This window comes from Podarcis liolepis, assembly GCF_965112155.1.
Source record: "Podarcis liolepis genome assembly, chromosome: 4".
Classification (NCBI taxonomy): domain Eukaryota; kingdom Metazoa; phylum Chordata; class Lepidosauria; order Squamata; family Lacertidae; genus Podarcis; species Podarcis liolepis.
Genome location: NC_139558.1, coordinates 61,936,849 through 61,962,578, shown reverse-complemented (window position 1 = coordinate 61,962,578; position 25,730 = coordinate 61,936,849). Strand labels below are relative to the sequence as shown.

The window sequence follows — 25,730 nt, the reverse complement described above, 5'->3', positions numbered from 1 at the left end:
TTTCTGTGTTCCATCTGAATAAGGAGAAGTGGCTGAGGTGTTAGACAGGTTTTAGAGGCAGTGATGGGCTAGACGTGGGCCAACAAATTGAATTCTTTAAAGACAGAGATCTTAAGCGTTCCAAGGTCTCAAGTCCAGGAGGTGGGAAGATGGGTTGCACTCTTCTGGAAGGAGCAGGTTCATAACATGGGGATACTGCTGGGCTCAACATTGTCATTTGAAGCCCAGGTGGCCATGGTGACTAGGAGTACATATTTTCAACTCTGGCTGGTTCACCAGCTATGGCTCCTTTTTGACAGATATAACTTGACTATGGTACTCTATGCTCTATGATTGAATCATTGCAATGTGCTGTCTATGGGGCTGCCCATGAAGACAGCTTGAAAATGTCAAGTGGTTCAAAATGCAGTGCTCAAATTACTGGCTGGGGTTGCATTTAGGACTTGTGTGACTGCTGGTCACAGCTACATTGGCTTCCAGTTCATTTCCTGGTTCAATTTAAGGTGTTCACGCTAGTGTTTAAGCCCCTAAATGACTTGGGCCACAAATATCAGCCCCTGTAAGTAGTTCTGCCACCCTCAGAATTTCAGGTAGTAGTACCTGAGACAGTTCATTCTTTATGGCAGCCCCTAAATTCTGGAATTCATTCCCCACAAAGGTGTCTCCAGCGCATTCATTATACAGTTATTCTGCAAATGTTGAAGATGCAACATTTATTTTTGGGCCTTGAGATGTGTATTTTAGGACCCACACTACACCTATCCCTATGCCTATGCCTATGCCTATGCCTGTGACTGTGATTTGTTTTAACTGTTTTGGTTACTTAATTTTAAATTGTTGTAACCCACTTCGGGACATGCTAGTGAAGTAGGGTAACAACAACAACAACAATATGCTTTGCTTAATTTTAACCAATTGACTCTAAATACAAGAGGCATGTAGCTGAGCTTTAGTGAAAAGTTGCTGAATCAAAACTTTGAATACTTAAGAATTGCAGATCTTATGCTGTAACTCATTGAACAATAAAGCAAATTATTAAGTACCAAACTCACCATGGCCTTTTGGTCTCTTCTAATAATTAACTGTGTCTAACATGAGAGTTACCATAAGGTGTGACCCTAAAATGCAAATGCACAAGTGTAGCTAACAGTATGTTAATAAAATGTGTTTCAAGTATTTCTGAGAGGAAATTGCTTCAAACATATAGCTTTGCTTGCACAGGAAGGACAGTAGAGTCAATTAAATGCCATTCCCTTCACCAGAGGCAGTCAGTGCTGCTCCCTCCAGACATTGTGGGCTACAGCTCCCAACAGCCCAAATCAGCATGGCCAATGGCCAGGGATAATGGTAGGTGGCAGTCACATTAACTACACCTGCTGTACCATGTAGCTTTCATAGATCCGAAAATGTGGCTGTCTCACTTTCCTAGCTCAAGTTTGAAAAACAAGGAGTAGTAATATGTAGGGAAATGGGGGGGGGGGATAATTGGGGGAGGGGGAGCAAAGCCCTGGTTCACACTCACAATTCTATGTTGTGAGAACAGGCACACTGATTTCCTTTATGCATGTAGGTCCAATTTGTGCTGACTTTCCTATCAAGGATGGGGTGGGTGGGGGCTGAATATCTCTTCAGGGAATCTTGGCTAATCAGATAGTTACCTTATTGTACTCCTGCATAAATGTATGCATCCATGTAAGCTGATAAGGTTAGATCATAAAAGAATTGATGTTGTTTGGTGCACCTTTCAGGCACTGGCGGAGGAAGAGGGGGGCGGGGGGAACGCACTGCCCCCAGCAGTGCGATCCTGGTGGGGTGCCATCGCGACGGCCACCCACCCACACTAGGCGCCATGTCTCCGCAGGTGGCACGGCGTGCCCCCAGGATGCGCACCACGCCCCGGGATGTGTGCCAGCCATGCCCCCACCTGCTCTCCGCCCCCCCTGTGCTGGAGCATGAAGCTCCACCACTGCTTTCAGGTATGCTTTCCCTTTGTTACAGAAACTAGTTTACCTGACCTTGAAAAAGAATTCCTAGTTCAGTCAGGAGTAGTGTTGCCTCTGGCATTGCTACTGCTTACCTGGAGGCTGTGGAGGCAGGGCAGCATCAAAGTTGGGGCTGAACAGGTACACACCAGCAGGAACACTAACTTCACTCTGCGAGTACCACTCTACAGCCCTGACTTCACTGCTACCCTGCTCCATCTAGGTAAGTGGCAATAAGCAGGGGCGGAGCTTCGTGCTCTGGCACCGGGGGGGGGCTGGCATGCGTCCTGGGGTGTGGCGCACTGCCCACAGGGGTGTGACACCCAGTGCGGGCGAGGGGGCAGCCGTGATGGCACCTCACTGGGATTGTGCTGCCGGGGACAGTGTGCTCCCCCCGCATTCCTCTTCCTCCGCCAGTGGCAATAAGGAGTGCAGCTTAGTGGGACTTCCCTACCATGCTCACCACTCCTGAGTTCAATGGTTCCTTGAAGAAAGCTCATCATGGAACAAACTACCTAGATATTTCTTGAGTGTTCTTCTCTTCCAGTCGCATTTATAGTGCATCTCATATAGAATCAGAAGTCTGAATTAAAACACTAACTTAGAGAAGGGCTATAAATCCTTCTAAGTATCAAGCCCTATGGTTAGTATTCTATTGTATTTTAATGTTCACATTATTTTTTAAATTAGTGTTCACATTTCCATATCATTACAAACTAATCTTTCCTTAAAAGCAACAAAAACAAACCCCCAGTAATGTTAGAAATAAATGTGTAGCAAATTTGCTGAGCAGATCTTCCAGGGCATTCCAGTTTCATAGGAAATGCAATGGGGATATCACTTAGTTTATTTATTCCTGGGTAAGTAATGCCCATAAAGAAGTGTACACGGATTCTCAAGAGAGTTAGTAGAGCTGGTGACCGTATTATTTTAGTTTATCTTTTTAAAAACTTACTCAGTTCGCATTTTAAGGATAGATAGTGGTCTTAAATGGAAAAAAGCAGGTTCTATTTCACCTCTTTAGTCAGTGACAAGAAATAGTGCTGATTTCTGTCAATGCTTCTTTGTTTGGCATGGCCCGTATTAACAAAGGATCGTTCTCAATGTGTCTTTGCTTCGCACACTGAAGGCAGGACCGCATAGCAAAAATAAAGCATTGGAATAAACATCTGGATTTATTTGAACACATAATGTACTAGTTACATAGTAATAGTGCTTCACCCTTTCCTGAATGCTTGTAGTGGCTTCCCTTGGACTCTTGTGGGCTGTGGCATGCCAGTGGAAAAAATGTTCTTTAAGTAAGGTACACAATGTTGTTCCAAAGACAAGAGTTCTGGTTTTAATTAGTAGTAATGCATGAGTTGTTGAATTAATTTTATTTGTAGATTAACGAAGAACAGCAGTAGTTTATTGTTATTGATGTATATAGATGAACAAATACATTAGGATATAGAAGGGCAAACAATAATATACTTAATAATTTGTTTACCACTGAGGAAAAAGGTAGGTGTTCTTTTTTAAAAAAACCACCACACTCTGGTTTATTTATTGATTCAAATTTATATTCCACTCTGAGCCATTGCGAGTGTCAAAATAAATACTTTGATCAGAATTGACTATTCCCCCCTCCCCCCGTTTTTACATTTCCAAAATGCAAGTTTTCAGATTTTGGTACATTTGTATGCTTTGTCTTTCTTCATATATGGGATGCATTTGCATAACACACTAAATCATCCTAATTTGGGGCTTTCAACCATCTCTTGGTGACTTTTCATCAAAAAGAGCAGCACAGGATTGCCCTGTCTAGTTACTGCTCAGGGCTGAGTCAAGACATTTTACTACCTAACACAGTCAGGTTGTTCAAAAAACAACCACACCGGCAGTTTACTCTTGTTGCAACATTGGTAATGGAGCAGAGCCATGCACCACAGCTGATGGCACTGAACTATCTTAGGGGGCAAAGGAAAACATGTGAGGGTTTGTGCGCACTTTGCCTCTTAGCATTTGCCACCTACGGCAGCTGCCTCAATCTAGCTCATGGTAGGCCTCACCCTGCTATTATTGCTAAAGGTATAAAATGTCAAAAATTGGGTTCATCTTTGTGGCTTAACTGCATATCTGATTCCTCTGATTGTGGACATCCATTCACCAAGAACTACGTTCAGGGATTATTGTTTGGGATTCCAGACTTTGTTATGGCATCTTAATTAAAAATCAGGTCTAAATAGTATTAGTTCCTAGAAGAAAAACAAATAGGCAGCTAGGCTTTGATGGAAAAACCATTAGATTCCATATTTTCACCTGTTAAGCCCAGCTGTTCATTGTGGGACTGTTTTTCCCCTTTATGTTTTAAGAGATCAGTTTTCACTACAGTCTATAGAGGAAACTATAAACTAGCTGATGTGAACAATAGCTGGGTTTACAATATATGTGGTAAGGGATGCCTCATTTTGGATGGCAAAACTATATTTTTAATGTCTTCTCCTTATGCTATATTGAGTTCTGCTGGTATCTTATAAACCGGTCATTATACTTTCTGTGCAAACTTGACTAATAGAGAGGTCTATTGACACCATCTGTCTATGGAATCCACAGCCGCTCTCAAAACCTCTGGTTCATTTTTCAGTAGAAATGCATTCTTTATGCTTAATCTCCCCATCTCATCCCCCAACCCCTGCCATCCCTCCAAGGTTTAAAGTGGAGATTCTTGTTTGTATTTCACATTATTTTATACAGATGGTAACCGGACGTGCAAAATGAGGGGGGGGGAGTTGAGATAATTAAATGTGTTGTGCAGATTCTCTATATAATCTGATATGTTGGCACATGTTACATAGGCAGTAAGAAAACCCTGGGGCAATCTGGACATAAATAAAATGGTGGTAGCTCATTTTACAGATAATTCCCTTTAACTATTCTGTTCTTTTGGAAAACCATGATGTGGGGGTGTAAATTCTTTCAGTGGGTTGCACATTTAGTCCAGATATGCTAGGGTGCCTTAAAGACCTTTGCCTGGTTTAATAACAACCAGTTTAACTGAAGCAGTATGTTAGAATTGTTTAATCTTTATTTACAGCACAGTTGTTGCTAAAAGACAGTGAAGAAATCCTATATGGATAGAATGAATCTAATTTCTGAGCAATGACTTTATGGGTGATCACTACATGTACTTCGTTATTATATGCCCAGTTCAACATAAAGCGTAAAACATTGTGAAGCAATTTAACAAAATATGCTTTCTTTTTTTTACTATACTCTCCCTCCAGAAATCATTTTCAACATGCAGTTTGAAAACTCTAATGCCTCTTCTTCCAGAATGGCACAACAGAAACATTTCTATCATACTTTTTGTTTTAGAATTTTGGACATCCATTGAAGTTGATTGGTAGTAGGACTGACAAAAGGAAGTGCTCCATATGCAGCTTAAATAACCCTACATTTGGTGATTGCCTGTAGGTTAGATGGCTTTTAAAAAGAATTAAACAAGTAATGAAAATAGTCTATCAAGAACTTAATCGGCATATGTTAATACAGTCCTATATGTTCAGAGTCAGATTAAATTGCCTCAATCCATGCAAAGTTAAGAAAAAGAAGAGAGCTGAGTGGGAAACATGTCTTCTCAAAGAAAGGTATCCTGGGGGGGGGGGGGAATAAACCAAATCAGCCTTTTGTTTGATCTAGTGGTAGAGCATCTGCTTTTCATACAGTTGGTTCCAGGTTCAATGGGGGGAAAACCCTGCCTGAAATCTTGGAGGTCTCTGCCAGTCAGTGTAGCCAGTACTGAGGCAGATAGACCAGTGGTCTGACTCCGTATAAGACAGATTCCTATGTTGCTCTGACATTTACAGAAATCAAAGCCTGTTATTGCTGATGGTCTAATGTGGGTTTTGCAAATACCAGCTGGATTTGTACAGGGGTTGATTCACTAAAGTATGCTGAAGGCTTGTGATGGTCTTTCTTGGCTACTAATGATTATGGTAGACTACTAAGCAATTTGGAAACTGCTGGTATTGCTAGCAGGAATATGGGGTGTTGTGTCAGCAAGTGTAGAAGATCCACTGTCATTGTGGGTTGTATTGAGGCCAGCAATGAGCTAATACAAACTGCCGTGGTTACTCATTGACAATGCTTTGAGTGTCTAGAATTTTTCTGTTTTGTGCTATTATGTTACACACTGTTCTAATTAATTTTAACTATACCTACATATAAATAGTGGTGTTAAACTAGATATTGGATTTATCCAGTTTTGCTAGGTAAAAATCATTATAAAGTTCTTAACCAATAAAAGAGCTAGTTTGATGGATAGGCAAAGCAAGCAGTTCCAGTGCACATGCTCGGTTTATCAATGTTAATAAACTTAAGAATGTCTCTAGACTACATTTAATTGATTTGATCTGACTTACTTTCTAGGAGTAAGTTTATGACAAAACTCTAGGAGTTAGTTTATGACAAAAGCAGAATTTCAGGGTGAGGCTTTATATTTTCACTCAGAAGTCAGACCCATTGACTTCAGTGGAACCTCTGTAGGGGCAAGTGTGTACAGTATTGCAGCATTTAGTGTACTTTCAGATGTGATAAAATTCCACCCAGGATTGAACTATTTGTTCCACTTTGTCCTAACAGAATGTTATTAGTTGCTCTACAGTACAGTGGACCCTCGTGTTATGGACAGGATCCGTTCTGGAGGCCCATCCATAACATGGAATTGACGCAAGCCGAAGCGTCGCATCTGTGCACACGTGTGGCACGATTTAGCACTTCTGTGCATGCATGAGCAGCGAAACCCGGAAGTAACCCATTCCGGTACTTCTGGGTTGCCACGGGATGCAACATGAAAACACGTAACCTGAAGCAGACGCACCATGAGGTGCAATGAAGTTGTTATCACTTGGTCACTGACTTGATTGTTAAGAAAATAAGATTTGAGTATGTACAAGGTACTCAATATATGTCATGGGACTCACATGCACTGATAAAGGTAAAGGTAAAGGGACCCCTGACCATTAGGTCCAGTCGTGGCCGACTCCGGGGTTGCGGCGCTCATCTCGCTTTACTGACCGAGGAAGCTGGCGTACAGCTTCCGGGTCATGTGGCCAGCATGACTAAGCCGCTTCTGGCGGATCAGAGCAGCGCACGGAAACGCCGTTTACCTTCCTGCCGCAGTGGTACCTATTTATCTACTTGCTCTTTGATGTGCTTTCGAACTGCTAGGTTGGCAGGAGCAGGGACCGAGAAACGGGAGCTCACCCTGTCGGGGATTCGAACCGCCAACTTTCTAATCGGCAAGCCCTAGGCTCTGTGGTTTAACCCACAGCGCCATGCACTGATAGGTATCTGTTAATGCATGTGACACATTGCTTAGATTAGAATACAGTCAAACCTCGGTTGTTGAACGTAATCCATTCCGGAAGACCGTTCAGCTTCCAAAACGTTCAACAACCAAAGCGTGTCTTCCAATTGGTTGCAAGAGCTTCCTGCACTCAAGTGGAAGCTGTGTCGGACCTTCTGCTTCCAAAAAACGTTAGAAAACAGGAGCATTTACTTCTGGGTTTTTGGTGTTCAGGAGCCGGAACGTTCCAAAACGGAGCTGTTCAGGAACCGAGGTTTGACTGTATTGCTAAGAATAGTTGCTGTGATCAAGAGAATTTGGGACGCACCATCTGCTGTGTGACTTCTTCAGCAGTATTAAAATTCCATAATTTTTGCTAGACCTCTAATAGTTCAGAACAATATACCATATTAGCTGGTGCTTTTCAGTTTATGAAGATACAAATGGGGAGTCACATGTTAGTCTAAGCTCCCCAGAGGAAGGAATTAAATTATTTCACCATCTTATCAATAAATAAATGATGTTGGTTTCATGAAGCTGACAATACCCAGTTAACTTTTTCAACCTGCCCTTATTCTGGCATTCTAACAACTGTTTGTTGTTGTTGTTTAGTCGTGTCCGACTCTCCGTGACCCCATGGACCAGAGCATGCCAGGCACTCCTGTCTTCCACTGCCTCCCACAGTTTGGTCAAACTCATGTTCGTAGCTTCAAGAACACTGTCCAACCATCTCGTCCTCTTTCGTCCCCTTCTCCTTGTGCCCTACACTACTATTACATTTTTTAAAAATGTTGATCAGAAAATTAGAGTTAACAACAACATTTTAGTTTTGCTGCCAGCAAGTTAAAATAAAATGACTTTCCTACTAACATATTAAAACAAAATGACTTCTTTTAAATTAAAAAAGAAGTGATATACTTGTGCAATAGATGTTTAAGGAAACTTAATGATTATATGCAACTAAAATTTGTCTCAGTTGAGCTTATCGTTTCCACTTTAATATGGCAGCAGCTTAGGATAAAGATTTAATTATTTTAAAATGCACATGTCCTCCAATTCTCTTTAGTGTTTTTGACTCTGGGCCTTCTCAGATTTCAGAATACTCAATGTTTGAAATTTGTCTCTAAACTAATGTGCAAAACAATCTGTCAGCATTACCCTGTTCTGCAGCCTTCCAATACACTGAAAGGCATTCCCTTTCCCCAAATCAAATTCTAAATATAGCATTTAATGTGCTTTCTTCTTTCAAGTCTGTCTAATATAAGTTCTAGTGTTACTGCTGAGATCCAAATCTTTATTTCATGCCTTCCTCTTTGATCAAAAATATACTTCTCTGTAGAGAAATTAATAATTAAACAGAAATTGTGTTTAAATTAATAAAATAATGCACTAAGCCAAAGTGCTAGAGGAGCGAACAAGTGAAAGAAAATTTTCATTTCTGCAGTTCCCATTCCAAGTGATCCCCAGCAGCAGCTAAATTTTGATTGTTAAGCTATTCATTTAGATTACAGACTCTCTTTGGGTGTGGTTATGTTGATTTACCTGTGAAAGCATCACACCTTTTATTCTTTTTGTGCCTCATTAACCTGGTGCTCACTAATGCTTCATGGATGTTGGGAAAGTTGACTTTAAGGTTTCAATATGACTGAGGTTGACTGCATTCCTTCAGGGATTTGTTACTAATCCTTTAAAAGGCTGTTTGAAATATTTTGTTTTCTGAAAGTATAAATGTCTTTACAAAATTACCCCTAAAATGTTGCCTTGGTACTTTTTGTCATAGAAGCTAATAACTCACACAAACCAAAGCTCTTCAACTATCATCTTTGACTCTGACTATTATGCATTAGTTTTTAAAAGCTTCAGTGGATGTTTGAGTATGTCAAACAAGTAAACACAAGCACTGCCCAAAGATGCATGACAGGTTCTTGAGGAACCGTCTGAAAAGGAATTCATAAGTTGTGCTTCATAGTATATTTTACTGCTTTTCTTTTATATTTTACCATAGCACATTAGGTATGCATTGTACTAGTAATCTATTTCTCTAACTGTGATACCTATGTATATCTGTTCAGAAGTATGTCCAGGTAAGTTTGTAAACTTAACTGAAAGCTAATTTAAGTTTTCACACTGTTGTAATCATTTTACAACAAAAGTCCTAAAGTGAGAGGCAGGTTGAATGGGAGTGATGGTGAACTCTGAGACTATGCCGGGCATTGCACCAATATCTCTCTATACTAAATACAACATGCTTTGCATAGAAAAAGTTCCAAATTCTATCCCTATGTCTTCAGGTATGTTTGGTAAACACTCCCATCTTAGACCCTGAGGGATCTATTGCTGGTTAGTGTTGACAGTCCAGTGGTACCTCAGGTTACATACGCTTCAGGTTACAGACTCCGCTAACCCAGAAATAGTGCTTCAGGTTAAGAACTTTGCTTCAGGATGAGAACAGAAATCGTGCTCTGGCGGTGTGGCGGCAGCAGGAGGCCCCCATTAGCTAAAGTGGTGCTTCAGGTTAAGAACAGTTTCAGGTTAAGAACAGACCTCTGGAACGAATTAAGTACTTAACCCGAGGTACCACTGTACTGAGCTTGATAGACGTAGTGGTTCCTACATCCTACATTCAGCAATTTATGTAGATTTGAAAGTCCTCTCTCCCCAAAGTGTATATGACACTTTTGAAGCTGAGTAGCATAAGATATCTAGGTGCACTGCTTCATGTTCCAGGAGGATTGCAGTATAAGAGCCAATGCCTTTGTCCAGATATTAACATATAAAAAGCAAAACTTAATCAATTATATAGACAGTTATATTTTAAAAAATGTGGCTATTTTTGCACACATAGCAAGATTTTGTTGTGCTGATTATTTAGAAACAACAAGGGGCCCTGAATAATTATTTGGCAGAGGTGGCAGAGCCCGTAATTGTGGCTTCCATGGCAGACTTCTCCTCCTCCTGCAACTGCAACTGCTGGGGAAAGATGTCCTGGCTCTTCCCAACATTGTGCGTGCAGTGCGTGGCGCTTAGGGTGCTTGACATGTGTGGCACTCGCACACTATGCTCAGTGTGCATGGTACTTAGGGAGTTCAGTCAGTTTGTGTAGTGCTCTGGGCCTGTGACACTCGGAACGCAGTGTGGTTGGTGCAATGTCAGTAGGAGCCAGGACCTTTTCCCCCGGCAGCTGCAGGAGAAGAAGAAGCCAGAGCTTGGGATGCTTGGCACATGGGTGTGAGACCCAACACAGACCCGACACCAGGGCCCCCAATCTGCTTGGTAAGTTGGCGCATATGGAGACAACAGTCCTGACACGGGAGAAGTTTTAGAAGTAGGACGCAGAGAATACCAGTGTGATTTATAAACATAGTCAAGGAAGCTTAAAAGGAGTAAGAAGGCTGTTTTCAAAAAATTGAACACTTGTCCAAATGAGGGGAAAACAAACTTTGGCCAAAAAAAAAGATACAAGGAGACAATAAGTGAAAATAATTCAAGGAGCACATTGAAAAAACACGGATCATCAACAAAAAAATGTTTAAATACATTAGTAGGTGAAAACTGACCCGGAAGGCGGTTGAACTTCTAAAAAACTAGGGAGTCAAATGAAATTATATAAAGGCTGACTGAATTGTTTTGCATCTGTAAAACTGTTGTACTGTTTTATTGTTGTTAGCCGCCCTGAGCCCGGCTTCGGCTGGGGAGGGCGGGATATAAATAAAAATGTATTATTATTATTATATTATTATTATTATTATATGACTTAATGTAGGACAGATCCCTGTGCCTGAACTAACTTCAGATTTCTCCATATTCTCACAGGCTAACCTACCTCACAGGATTGTTGTGTAGATAAAATGGGGGTAATCCTCCCTTATACTACCCTGAAGATATAAATGTAGGAAATAAATGTGCATACTTTAAAAAAAACACTTTCCCTACAGCTCTCAACAACACTAAAATGATACAATCACTCCCTGGAAAAAAAATTGCATGCTGTATGTGTTCTAGATGCTACCTTTGCTTTTTGCCTAAGATTATATATGGTTGCTAACTACTATAATGTATAGCAACATCTAATAGTCAGATTTCTATACAGATAATGCACCTTTCACATTGGGCTACTCCTTACTGTTTAATTTATTGGTTATAGCAGGTGATTATAGGTATAAAAACATGTTGTTTTCTTTTTGGTTCAATACTTTAACTTTATTATACATCCCTAAACAAATCTTGTTTGTGCAAGCACAATTACCGGTACTTCTTGCATAATTTACCCAGAGTTTTCTACACTTTCAACAGACATTTTATTTTTAGACTTGACAGATCATAAAGCTAACTTTCCCCTCTTCCAAATACTAGTTTGGGGAATTTTTCTTCGATATATAGACAGAATTATGAACATTTTGTTTTAGAAGTTCAAGATCTGAATTTTAACTTTAAGATGGACAGGAAAGATGGACAGGAAACATACTACCCATTATTCTTCCTTTTAATATAATGTATATTAATTGCTTATTCTAATTTGTTTTTTGGGAGGACCCTAATTGTTTTGGGTTAAACAACCTGGTTAAACTAGTAAATGCCCATCTTACACTATGCAGCCCATTCTTATTGTTGTTAAAAGCTGGCTGTGTGGTGGTGTTAGGAATGTCTGATGTTAACAATTCTTAAAATATTAAATATTCACAGTAGATTCATGTGGCCATAAGTGGTTAACAAGACTTTCAATTGGGCATTATACATTGTGTAAACCTCGAAAGCAGCTGACCTTCTGTATCCCTGGTGTTTCCTGAACTGGGTTTCATATCCTGTTAATAAATAACTTTAAGAACATATAGACAGTTCTGACATTTCACTTACCTTTCCAGGAAAATAGAATGAGATTACAGTTACAGATTTATTTAAAAAATCTTTCTTAAACAAATGCATGTCTGTATGCATGTAAGGAAAAGCTGCATAATTTATCAAGAAAGTGAGTGTATACCAGTTACACTGAAAAGAGGCAGAGCTTTGGTTGCAACTATCACTTGCAAGTGCATTAAAAAAAACCATTTAGGGCATCCCATACTACTTGAGAGTTTATTCTACTTATGTACATCTGTTAGGCAGCTTCCCAGTCATATAAGAAGATGTGAATTTTTTTTTACTGTACAGTGGTTATTTCTGTCAGAAAGCGTGTTCTCCATCACGGAGAGCACGTGTTGCGGTTGGAGATTCCAAGACACCTTGCTGTTTCTGGGCAGATGGTTTGGCCAACTTGTAAGCAGGGGTGGGCTGTTACTGGGGAAAATTAGATGTTGCCATTTAGTGATTGACAGCCCTATTTGTTAAATACAAGGTACGCAGCAACGGACGTTCTCTTTCGCTGTGTGCTTCGGATCACCCGCCCTCCCTTCCCTAATGTTAGGCTGTTTGCTTGACCTTGCTATTGCCTGTCATGGGGTCGTCTGCTTTGGAGCAGGGGCCCGGTAGGAATTTTGCCATTTGGCTGATTAGTGCAGTGTTTCCCAACCGGTGTTCCGCGGCACACTAGTGTGCCGCGAGACGTTGCCTGGTGTGCCGTGGGAGGGAGGCGGGCGAGTCGGGCGGCGAGAGGCGGGGCGGCGGCGGCGAGGATCCGCGTCGAGCCGGGGGCGGCTCCGCGGTGGTGGTGCCGAGGTTTCTCTCTCCCCTCACACACACACACAGGAAATAACACAGGATCAGCTGACAGGACCCGGCCAATGGGGCGGCAGCGGGGCAGCGCGCGCAAAAGGGAGGAGCGCGAGACGGCGGCGCATTGCGCGTGCTCAAACCCGCCCTCCGAGGCGCAGAGGGGAGCTGGGCAAGCGCCTTCTTCAACCACGCGCTCGTTTAAAGAGGCAGCGCCCGGGCGGAACAGAACTCTGTGCCTCTCGCCTAGGGATGAAGGCGGGCACCGGCTTAAGCTAGTAGTAGCCTAATAATGCATTAACTTCCGTGGGACTTCCAGGTAAACACAGTAGCCCAGCGCCTCCCTCCCCAAAAGGAGGGGGAATTACAGCAGCGCAGGCGACTCCTGCGTCTCCCCGATATTTAAGGCTGCCATCCCTCGTGCACACTTACGCGGGAGCAAAACCCCGTAAACAAACTAGGGCTTACTCCAGAGTAAATACGGGCAAGGATCTGGCTGCAGTTGTACAAGAAGAAGCAATTGATAACATTTTCTATCTCGCGCTTCAGCCGGAAATGCTGCTACCACAGTTTCCAGCTCCTATTGCTTCCCTTTCACTTCCTCCTCCCGGGTCCTTGAGAGCGCGGGAAGCGGCAGCGCGAGACCGGCATTGAGCCTGGTAGGTATTGCACTTGCCAAGGCAGTCATTTGGGAAATGAAAACTTGCAAAGCAAGCAACCAGTTCAATCTGAAGTACGTGTATGCTTAATATCCTGTATCTGAAACCTGTTCTGCCCCCTCCCCCACACTTGGTGCCATTTTCATCTACACATGCAGCAGAAGATAGGTAGCCGTGTTGGTCTGCCATAGTCAAAATAAAAAATTCCTTCCAGTAGCACCTTAAAGACCAACTAAGTTAGTTCTTGGTATGAGCTTTCGTGTGCAAGCACACTTCTTCAGATACACAGCAGAGTAGCAGAGTAAGTGCAAGCACACTTCTTCAGATACACACATGCAGCAGAGTAAGTTGACCCAGAATAGTACCAATTCAGATGGCAGATGGGAGAATGACAGTGCTGAATGCTTTCCCATGTAGAACAGTCCCTGCAAATAAAAACCTAGCATATTTGGAAGAGGGATGCTAGCCTAACCATTACCTTCTATGCTGTTACTATTTTTTTTTTTTTTTTACATAAGTAAAAAGTGACCTTTCCCCATCTGGCATGGTGGTGTGCCTCGAGATTTTTTTCATGATACAAGTGTGCCTTTGCCCAAAAAAGGTTGGGAAACACTGGATTAGTGTGTGCCACTTGGTTTTCGCCTACCGCGTAGCAAATCGTCACAACTTGTAAGGTTGGTGGTTAGGCATTGGTCTGGAATTGGTTGCTTGGGGGTATGGATTCGACTGTGCCTGCCCCCCAAAATGCTGCTGGTGGTGGAGGGGTATGGATTCAGCTGTGCCTGCCCCTCAAAAATGCTGCTGCTGCTGCTGAAGGGTTTTACCGTTAAAGGAACCCAGGGGCTCCCCATGCTTTTGTCCGAAACCCCCTGGCAAGGGCCTAGGGCCACGCAATTCCCTGGGAGCATGCTGGGGAGAGGTGAGGCATGGTTCCCAGTCCCGTTGAGGCATCAGGCATAAGCCTGCATTTTATTAATGTTTGATCAGGACTTGTATATTAAAGAGGGCTTAGATTTTCAAAAGTAGATTTTCAAAAGTATTCATGCCAGGCAAGAAGGCTAGCTGCTTAAGAAAACACTGGCACTGTTTTCCTAGACAAGGGGCCCCTTTTGATTGATAGCAGAAAGCAATTCTCAAAGTCGTAAAAGCTGAAATTACAGACTAAAAGCAGGACATTGACCCTACATGTTACAGAAGATAACAAAGGCAGAGATAAATATAATTAGGAATGGGCAAATAGTAAAATGATACCATGGGCCTCTTTTAAACCTTGAGCTGTATTTTCTAAGGCCAGAGGCAAATGGGAGAAAAAGCATCTAGCTGGGAAGTCTTTTTAAAGCTGTTTCTTCCTTAAACAGATAATGGGAAAAGCAGCTTGCTGAAGGGGGGGGATGTAAACTGAAGAGCCTTCTTCTTAAACTGTTTTAAACTGAGTTCCTTCCTTTCTACTTTGAGAAGCCTTATTCCTTTTAAAAGGTTACCTATGATAATGTATGAAATATATTAGCTTAAATATATTGGCTTAAATGTAATTATGCAAAGGATTTAACAAATGCTAGAAGAGTTGTATTTATCCTGGAATTAAGTCAGCCACCAGTCCAGCCCCCTGCCAGACAAGAAGACGCCATCAAATGCTGTCCTGATATATTAGCTGTCAGACATTTGTTTAGAAACCTTCAAATGAAGGATATCTTTCAATGTTGATGTGAAACTCAAGATCCTTGACATATGTTTAAGATAAAAATTTAAGATTAACCATTTGTTTTAGAAGGCAATAGGGCAGGGAGGGCAAGAGGTGAGCTGGTAATTAAGATTCCTTGTTGAGACACATGTAAGATATATTACTACTTATTTGTCATTTATAGATGTAACAATATATAGCTGTTTGTGTTCCTTATAAGGACAGAAGGATATGGGTGTATCTTTTTGTGATTGGTTATAGCAATCAGCCAATAGGAAATCCAACCAGGCTGATTGGACAGAGGCAGCCCAAGGAGGAGCAAAGGGGGCTGGATTAAGGGAATATAAGGGCTGGCCATAATGGCAGGAGCCAGGCCAGAGCTTGGTAACCATATACCACTGTGCCTCTCATTTATTTGTCTGACAAATAAATAATTATTTTAAATTCTCTATTGCTGCGTTGAATATTTCATTCCAGCTAAGCGTTAACCACAAGCAGGGTGCTACACCGTCTCTCTCTCCAGGTGACTTACCCTTGCTGACTTCATGGGGGGTGCGAATGTCAGAGCTGTCCCTGTGCGGGGTCAGTTAGTGCTACCAATGCCTAAGCAACCACTCACATTGCTGTATTTGAATAAAGTTGTGGCCAAAATTATGCCAAAAATTAAGTGTCAATTGTGTTTTCCTTTGGGGTGTATTGGGGACCTCGACACGCAAAGCACTTGTAGATGAAATGATTTGGAAACGTGGAATTAAGCCCATTGATTTAAATTGTGGTATGATTTGTTTTGATACGACCAATTGCCATGAATAATATAATTGCAGCTCTTGCCTTTGTTTGAATCTAAAAAGTGATAGTGTTAGTTTTTAAAAACAAGATGGGCTTCCGAGTATTTGCTTACTTCCTAGTGCACTCCAGTATTTTCACACTTAGTGCACTATGTGGTCTGTTCATATCTGGGCTCACCTGAACCAAAGATGTTCTGGCTCACATGTCATTCTTCCAGCCAGTCTGTTGCACCTGCTCTCTATACAACCCCTTTGTATTTAAAAACCAACTGAGGAAATAAAATTTTGTCAGAATCTTGGTATTAGTTTGCAAATGAATTGTGGGAAGTCGATCAGTATTATGTACACAGTAATTGCTCTTTTAACCAAAGGCGCTGAATATTTGGCATGCTATATCTTTCAGTCTGAGATGTGAAATTTATACTAAAGCAGGTTGTGCAAGTTTGTTAGTTTCCTCTATTGCAGTGATTATCAGCTTTTAGAAGGAGAAATGTGGGTTCTTTGTAGATAAAGTATGTAACTAATAAGTATTGTATTTCTGTGTTTACCAACTAACCCTTCTGGGACAGATTTCTGACAAGAAAATTACAGGATTTGTGCCCTTTGTAAGATTTATGTTGATACATAAAGTTGCTTCTACTAAATAAAACACAAATTGGAACTTAAATAACTTGACTATAAGGATAGAAATTAAAAGTATAGCTGTGGAAAAAGATTACTCAGATGTCAAAGCTGTTACATCCCCTCTGGCGGCTGTCATCAAATTTGTGGTTAATGTGTTCTATGTGCCACTCTTCTCTTCATGAAAAATACAGCACACTACAATTTAAGGAATTTTATGGAATGTTTCAGATAAGAGTGACTTTATTACAGCACTTAGGTGGAAATATATTCACAGGCAGTTCCTTGTGTTTTGTCTCTCACCCCGCCCCACTTTATGCATGAAGAAAATCTGCATTTTATATATTTGAACCTACCATTTGCAGTCTCTTCATGCAATCCATCTTTCTGGAAGGTGTCAAACGACTGCCAGACTAAGAATGGAACAGTGGGGTCACAAAATCAGAAGCCAGTATGTGATAATGCCCCAGTTTTGTTCTGGAAGTTAAAATCATCCATGATTATCTTTCCTTTAGGAGGCAGCTGAAGATAGTACTCTTTAAAAGATACTTCGATCAAAATGTGCTGAATTTTTGAAGATGTGTATTTATATATTGCTTCTTCACTTTCACTGACTTCATCGATTTCATGATTGTATTGATCTTATGTTAACAGTACAGTAATACTGCAAGCAACCAATTAATTCTTAAAGTATTGTACTGCTTTTAAATGTTTACTGTGAACTGCTTTAAAAAATCTGGTCATAGTGGCAAGCATGTTAATTAGCAATAAATATATTGTAAATGCTAACTTGGAAGAACATATAATTGCCCATAAATGTAATAAAATCTTAACCAACTAGATGACATCAAGCTAACTATAAGAATAACCAGGAAGTACTTGTTGATTTCCAAGTGTGCCATTTTAAATCTAAGCCACAGCATTTCCATTACATCTTAACAAGAAGTAGAAATTTAATTTTTTATTTACATTTACCCTCCTTAGGTTCCCGTCTTCGCCAAGAGGATTCCCCACCTCGCATTGTTGAACATCCTTCGGATCTAATTGTTTCTAAAGGAGAACCAGCAACTTTGAACTGTAAGGCCGAAGGCAGGCCAACACCAACTATTGAATGGTATAAAGGAGGAGAAAGGGTTGAAACAGACAAAGATGATCCTCGTTCTCATCGGATGTTGCTGCCAAGTGGATCTTTATTTTTCTTACGAATAGTTCATGGCCGCAAAAGCAGGCCTGATGAAGGAGTCTATGTCTGTGTAGCAAGGAATTACCTTGGTGAAGCTGTGAGCCACAATGCATCGCTGGAAGTAGCAAGTAAGTATTTCTCCTCTTTATCCATCACTGTTAGCCACCTTAGAAGCAGCTGCTTGAGTGGAATTTTAAATACAGAGAGGTCATTAGCTTTTTATGTCTGAGCTCAATATATACAAATAAGATATTTAGTTAGGTTTGAGTGCAGAACATTAGCATTCTACTAACAATTGTATATAATGTTTATATTCACACAAGCAGATTATGAATATGACTAAGTAAATTAGAATATCTGCTTTTGTTTTGACTATATGGTCAATAAGCTAATTGTATTCAGCAGTACATATGGCACTGAGCAATTCTGAGCTAAGCAAAGGGGAGAAAAAAAATGTAATGACACATTTCTTAAGTGTTTTAGTGAGTAAAAAATGGTTTCAATTAGTTACAAAATGCTGTGAGGTTATCCTTGCACACTCTTGCATCTACTGAGGAGTGTTGCAGCCACATGTCTTGTCATTCATTTTAGTGTGCTCACGTTGACACTCTGTTACAGTATTTAACAGAACTTGCTAAGTCTACTAGAGGCCTACAGTTTACTTACATTCACTCTAGCATGTTCTCCACACAAGTATGCACTATTGATCAGCAGACATGAAATATGCTGGGAGTTGTGCAATTGGTAAAGAATATTAAGCAGAAATGTCTTTCTGAAACATTAGCAGAAATAAAAACTTCCCCATTGCCTTCATGCAGGATAAACAATGCTAAAGTTGGGCATGTCCCCAGCTTTTCAGTGTAAGTTAGTTAGAATGATTCTGTTTAAATGTACTTCAAACCTTGTACAGGAAGTGCCTGAGAAAATGTTTGATTCCCTCCCCCCCCCTCCCTTGTCTGCAAAGCTATATGAATTGGTACACAAAGATTTTTAAAATGCATGTGCGGTACTGATTGTGTATTTTGTGGTAGATTTTAGGGTCATATTGTAAAATTATCAGTTTTGGTATATGGTAGATGTAGTTGTATGCTGGTTTCTTTATACCCTGGGAATTTTGTTGTTTGTTTAGTTTTGTTGGTTGTTTGTTTAGTTCAGTATCTAAAATGTCTAATATGTGAATATACTTGTTCTCTATTAAATGGCATCAGATTTGATTAAGGACTAAATCAGTGCTAAAGTATTATTACTGCCATTCCACTTCTCAGTTTTTAAGTGCACTTATTACCCTCAAAATGAGCCCTCTTGATCAGAAATACAACAAGAGGCTTAATGGTAAGAATTAGATATTTGTTAAAAACATTAGCACTATGTCATTCCAGTGGAAGAATAGTGATGATGCAATCAGAGGCATCCCCCCCTTCTCTCTCAAACACACACACACAAATGCACAGAGAGAGAGAGAGAGAGAGAGAGAGAGAGAGAGAGAGAGACCAAGTAAAGGGAAAAGAAGGAATGGAAGTTAGCATAAAAGAGAAGTGGATATCTGCAAGAGAGAGAGGGGACATTAATCAGTTTTTCAAGAGAGAAGTGTTGTGGTTTATTGGCATAGGAGATATTCAATCGCCTTGTAAGCTGTAGTTTTTAGGAGCTTTGACAGGAACAAGTTGCACTTTTCCAGTTACGGTGAAAGAAAGGCACTCTGCTGCAGTTATTTAGGCTCCTTGTCGTTTGTCTGTTCGTACCCCTGTTTGCTTCCCTTTCCCGTCTTTAAGTCTCTATATCAGTGCCTGTTTTCTGGTCTGCCATACTATCCCCTTGATCCTACAGCTGGATTGGAGTTCCCTCTTCTTGCCTTTGCAATGTCTCTCTCCCCACCTACATACAACTGCTTCCAGCCATGAGGCTCTCCTGCTCAAATCTGTGATGTTTACTTGCCATGGGTCGCCTTGTTTATTCCCACAACCTCAAGTCTCCTGGCATGCACAGAAGGAAGGATGGAAGACAGGGAGGGACTTCAGTTATGTTACAGGAATACAGAGTTCGTAAAGGGTTTTCCTCAATTTCTGTTTCTAAGCTTATTCAAACTGCTGCATAAGTGAAATGAAATGTTTGCCTCCGTTCCAGCATGCAGACCGTTCTTGGAAGACAACCCAAAGAGATTTAGATATGAAACATCATAAATCTCAACCACTGTCTTTTAATCTTATTGAAACCTGCTCACAATACTGCGTTCCCAAAGTCCTGTGTGCTTATCAAAGAATGTGATGGGCAGGGTTGACTGTGTTGTCTCATAACTTAACCAGTCATTTGGAAATTGTGATAAATGCAGGAAGTTGTCCGTCCCGTCCCCCCATTTATTATCTTCTTCAAATCAAGGACAGAAGGCTGAAAGGAGTTTCTTGTTATAATGCAGTTAGGAGAAGAGAGCAAAGCTCTTGTTTGTCTTCCTCAATATCCAATGTAAACAGAGTTATTTGGAGGTTATTAAGAGTACTGTACTTCTACCCATGCTGAGACCTGTTGTACTGGCAAGTAGAGTTGGTGATGCCTGCTTTCCTTTTGCTTCTGTCATTTTACAATTCCCTTTCCCTGGAATTATTTCCTATACTGTATGTATTTCTATGACAGTATTTTTATTTGCAGCTACTTATTCTGAGCTATATGAGTGAGTATTGAGTAAACTGTTAATTAGGAAGTTATATTTTGCTGTTTGTTTGTTTGTTTGTTTGTTTGTTTGTTTGTTTGTTTGTTTGTTTACAACATTGTCAGGCTTATTTTCCACCTGACTAAATAGTTTCAGTGAAATCCTGGTTAAAAAGAGATCTTAACCTTTTTAAAACTAGCTTTAAACATACACCTTTTGTAGAATGGTCTTTGGAGATTGAAATATGATGCTTGATATTGGGTTAGAAGAATTGGGCCATATGTATACAATTTAATTTAATTGTTGAATGAAATTGGATTTTATTGTTGCATCTTTTTATGTATTTTACTGATCATAAATCACATTGTGGAAAGCTATATAGGAAAATAAATATTGAAATGGTAGAAAAATAGAAGTATTGTTGGTGTCTGATACAGTGGTTAGAAAATTTTGGATACTGAAAGCAGCTTAAGCTAAAAACATTGACTATACTAAAGGAGAGTAATGAAAATATAATGTGACCTCTAACATTATATGTAATATATGGTTTTGGAAAACTGAACAAAATCATAAGCAGAACATAGAAGCTGTAATTCTTTGATGCTCAATAAACACTATTCTGTATTCCTGCAAGGAATTTTAGCTGCTGTTCCTTCTATTTTGTTGTACACATTTGTTTTTAGTAAACTTTTCTTAGGTTACCTGTCAGACTCACAGCCAGATGTGGCTTTAAGTTGATGGAAGTTGATGGGGCATGCAGCCAACTCCTAAAACATTTTCTGCTAGCAAAGACAATGATAGTATGGAAGCAGAACCCACTCTTAAGAGCTGCCATATTACTACTGAAATCTGCTCAGCTCTTTTCTTGAGTTTCTGAACCCAGCTTTTTGATTATTTGAAATGTACTTAAATTAATTCAGTGTTATTTGTTTTTGTGGAATATAACCAGGTTCAGATTACCATCTGCAGGGACATGTTCTCTGGTAGTTAAAGGTCCTATGTAATGTGGTAAAGGGCATGTTCTTGTCAAAACTATGCAGGGCAATTTTTCCTCTATAGAGATCAGTTTTCACAGGGAGATGAAGCATTGCTTACTTCTCTAAGTCCAGACAAGAATCTAGCAGTGACATAAACACTTAAAGCATACTGCATTTTTTGTATTCGAAGTAAGGAAAAGCAAATGCTGTTTGGGTGCTAACATGCCAGCCTTTTGAGATTTCTTAAAGGTTTTTCTTTCCATATACACCTAAAACTGTTAGTATTAAAAGAGTGATGTATTGTGACTAACATTTGCTAGAGATGCTTGTTGGAAAAGTTAAATTAGTAAGCTTTATATATATATATTTTAAAACAAAACAAAACACTAATTGTAGCTAACCCTAGGCAACCTTGCTTAGAACAGTATGGATTGGTTCATAGCAGACAACTGTTTTAATAAATTTGGTTAAACAGAATGTAAATTTGTTCCAGGCTTTCCAAGAAAAGTATGATTCATATAAGGTATACCAGAAGGATATAGGACAGTAGAGATGTTGCTGGTCTGCACTTCCCATCATTTTTGACACTTGGCCAAGATGACTCAGCCTGATGGAAGGATCACAGATTGGTCACCCCTGAAATAAACAGTTCCAACAAATAGTATTTTAGTGTTGAGATTTATGATTACCTCCTAAAGACTTTTCCCCACACCAGTCATGTTTAGTCTGTTTTCTTAGTAAAAATTGTTGTTGTTGTGTAACTTCTTACCCAATGGAATCACATAATCCTAATATTTTGAAATGGAATCACTATCCTTAACATACTGTCTTGAGGAGAGCTGTGTTTTAAAAGCTCTTTGCTCAGAAAGTACCAAGATTAACAGGACATTGATAAGAGACTATATGGTGCCACTCTGGTTCATAAAAACAGCAGATGATCATTCATTCACTATAGTTGAATGTGACTTGCATCCTCTGGCCATGACCTGCAAAACTAGCTTCAGGGTGCATATTTGGCACTGTGCACAAAGATCTCCATACTACTCAAATGGTAGCTGCTGTTAGCTTGGCATTCAGATATGTAGAATGGTGACATGTGTTTTAATCTGTTTTTATTGTTCATTTTAATTATTTTTGAATGTTTTAAATAGTTGTTTTTAACCCTTTTTACTGATAATTTTACTGTTTTATTCATTTTGTAAAGCACTTTGAGGTCTTTTGTTTGTTTGTTTGTTTACTATCTCACAGACTATAAGTTGTATGAAATAAATAAATTCAGCACTAAATCATCTGTCACCAGGATAGAGAAAAAGTGGCTTCTGTAACAAGCCTTCCTTCCTCAAATTGGTGATCATATCTGGCAGGACTTAATTTATGTTTTGAGAATACATGCAGCACTTTTTCAACAGATGGGGACAACACAGAATAAAATTGGGTTAGGGTGAAGGTAATTTTTATTACAACACTACTCTAATCTGTTAGAGTAGATTTCGAAGCAGGTTTTTTACTTTTCTTTTTGAAGCAAACCTCAGGCATGGGGAAAATATGTTTTCTGAAGCTGTACCTAGAAGCAGTAGCATTTAAAAGGCGGTTGAGGCATTAAAAGGTTTAACTGAACAGCTGTTCATAAGCACTTAAAAAAAACTTTCCTATTTTCTCTTTGCTGTAAACTGAGTATTACTGTATTACAGTTATAAGAGCAGTTGTTATCTTGAGTTACTAGATGCCTGTTTAAGGCTTCTAAAAATGAGATGACATTTAAAATCTTACTCCCTGTGCAATAAGATAACATTTTTTTGTATAAGCTTGCTGTTTTGCAAGGTAGTATATACAGTATTTCAAAAAAGCATATGGTTATATTAGCTTTTTCTATTCATAGAAATGTTGGAGATTTCAAGTAATGTCATTTGCTACTTTAACCAGCAGCACAACAGATTATCACTGAGTGTCATTTAACAGAAGATTTGGTCTAGGCTTTCAAGTTTTCTGCTTAATTCTGGGATGGTTTTCTGGGATGAGCAGAAAACAGGGCAAAAAGAAATCCTATAAACTAGTAGCAAACGCCTTCTGTCTCTGTGTGTCTTTATGTAGCCAGACCCACACTATTCATACACACAAAAGGGAGGTACCCACAGGTGTGAGCGAACTCCAGTGTTTGCAGAAGTATAACAAATCCTTAGACACCACATCCCAGGAGAAGCAAGTCAATGAAGATTGAACATACTGAGGATGTGTGTGAAAACATGAGGAATTAAATGGGGACTATCCTGGAAAAGGATACTGTAAGTCTAGCTTACTGGAACACTTGTTACAAATACCTTAGACCTAGAGAAAATCCTCCTAATTTTCTTTCCCAATCCCAAGCAGCATTTTTCATGGAGGGTGTAATGTTGTTCACCTCCTCACTGGGCCCTTGAAAGGAACAAGGCTGGCATTGGACTGGATAAGAGTCAAAAGGACACAAAAATAAAACCAAAGCTAGGAAGGACCTATAATTCTGCAGTGACAATTCTTACATTCCAGCCTTTCATAGACACTACTGCCTTCCATAGATACCTCTTTCCCCGAGTACAGAAAACCATTAACTGTGCCATGTGTACATGAACACACTACATACGGCCAGCTCCACACATAACCAAAATAGAAATTTTAAGTTTCTTCTTTCTGTTTGTTTATTTATTTATTTATTTCATTTTGCATAAAGCTTATTCAGTATTTGTCATATATTGTTGTGTTTAGGAAGGATTTGTGTAGGAAGATTGAAGTGTAGTAAGGCTCTGAGTCACTCACAAATGTTTGAGCAGAAATTTGGGGCAGTATGTGAAACAGCATAATCTTTTTTCTTTCTTTTTAATTGTTTGGTCCAGAATGCAAAAGGGTTCATATTGCTACTAACACTTAGGAGATGAGGCACTAGCCAAGCTATTTACCTTAGTCTGGAGTTTATTACATCAAAATAGCTGAAATTCTTGCAGCTGTGTAAAAAAAGGAAGAAAATGCCAGATAAATGGGGGTATCATATATTTTGAGTACTTTACCCAAAGCCGCCAGAGACGGAAAGCAACCAAGTTCCTTTTCCTCCTGGCATGAGTAAGTGGAGTACATAATCTAGTCCAGCTGCACTGATTTGCTTTGTGTTCTGTTGCATAGGATTTTTGGTTAGTATTTTTTTGTACTTTTCTAGCTGTATTACAGGCTCAGTTAGGTGCTAGGTTTAAAAGTATTTTAAAATTTAGAATGTAATCCTTGAAACAAGTCTTGTCTTGGGGGATATAGAACTTATCTGTAGATATTTAAAGTAGAGCTAAAGACAAAGACAGATTCAACAGTTCCTGATTCTGCCCAGGAGGCTAGACCAGAACCAGAGTGTTAATAATAACCAGATGCTGGTGAATAACTTTGCACAATCGTGTGCCAACAAGCCTCTTACTGGTATTGTTCTGAAGTGCTAATGTTGGTGTTCTGCCAGAAGCAGAATATGTTTCCAGTGCAGCTAGTGTGACTGTCTTGAACTCTGTTGATTGTGGAAATGTGCTCTTCCTCATGCAGATTCTAATTTGAAGGCTTATACCATGCTAATTGATAAGCTATCAGGGTTTGCCAAACAGTTAACTGCTATCAACTAATTATGACTGAGACCCCAGATAAAAAAAGATCACTTAGGAGATGATGGGAGGCAGGTTTAATTATTAAGATAATGTCTGTCTATCTTTCCCATGGGAATTTGGGGAGAGAGATGAGGATAGTTTCTTACCAGGTTTCACATCCTTTGCAACTATCCACTGATTGATACTACATCAGCTACACTGATACTGTTTAAAAAAGAGGCAGCTTTTTCTTATTTCCCCTGACCCTCTGCTATATATGGCAGATTTAAATAATGAACTACTTGTTAAATAACACTAACTGTGTGAGGGTCTCACAAGTCACCAACATTATCTGATTTCTTTGGCATAACCATGATCTTATTAGAATCAGAAACTTGGTGTATGGTGTGCTCTTCTAACTCGTTTTGCAAAATATGCTCCCCCCCCCCCCCAAGTTGTCCTATTAATCTTACTGAACATGCTTGGGCTTCTATTACACCTTGACCTGACACAGTGTTATTGCCTGTACTGTTTTCTTAGACATTTCTTCCTCCCTCTAGAAAACAAGCCAGGAATTTTTCCAGCTTTGATCCAATGCTTAAAGAGGCACCAAGGTTGGCTTCCAGTTAAGAT

The 25,730-nt window shown here is 39.8% G+C and overlaps 1 protein-coding gene across 4 annotated transcripts in view; it reads left to right on the top strand.

Annotated features, from left to right (window-relative positions):
- The window catches only part of ROBO1 (roundabout guidance receptor 1), a 571,660-nt gene that overhangs the window by 330,986 nt on the left and 214,944 nt on the right, over positions 1-25,730 (top strand). For all 4 annotated transcript variants that reach the window (XM_083498490.1, XM_083498489.1, XM_083498492.1 and 1 more), the window contains one exon: positions 17,691-18,017. In XM_083498490.1, the coding sequence (XP_083354616.1) occupies positions 17,691-18,017 (327 nt within the window). The remainder of the gene's footprint in view (positions 1-17,690; positions 18,018-25,730) is intronic.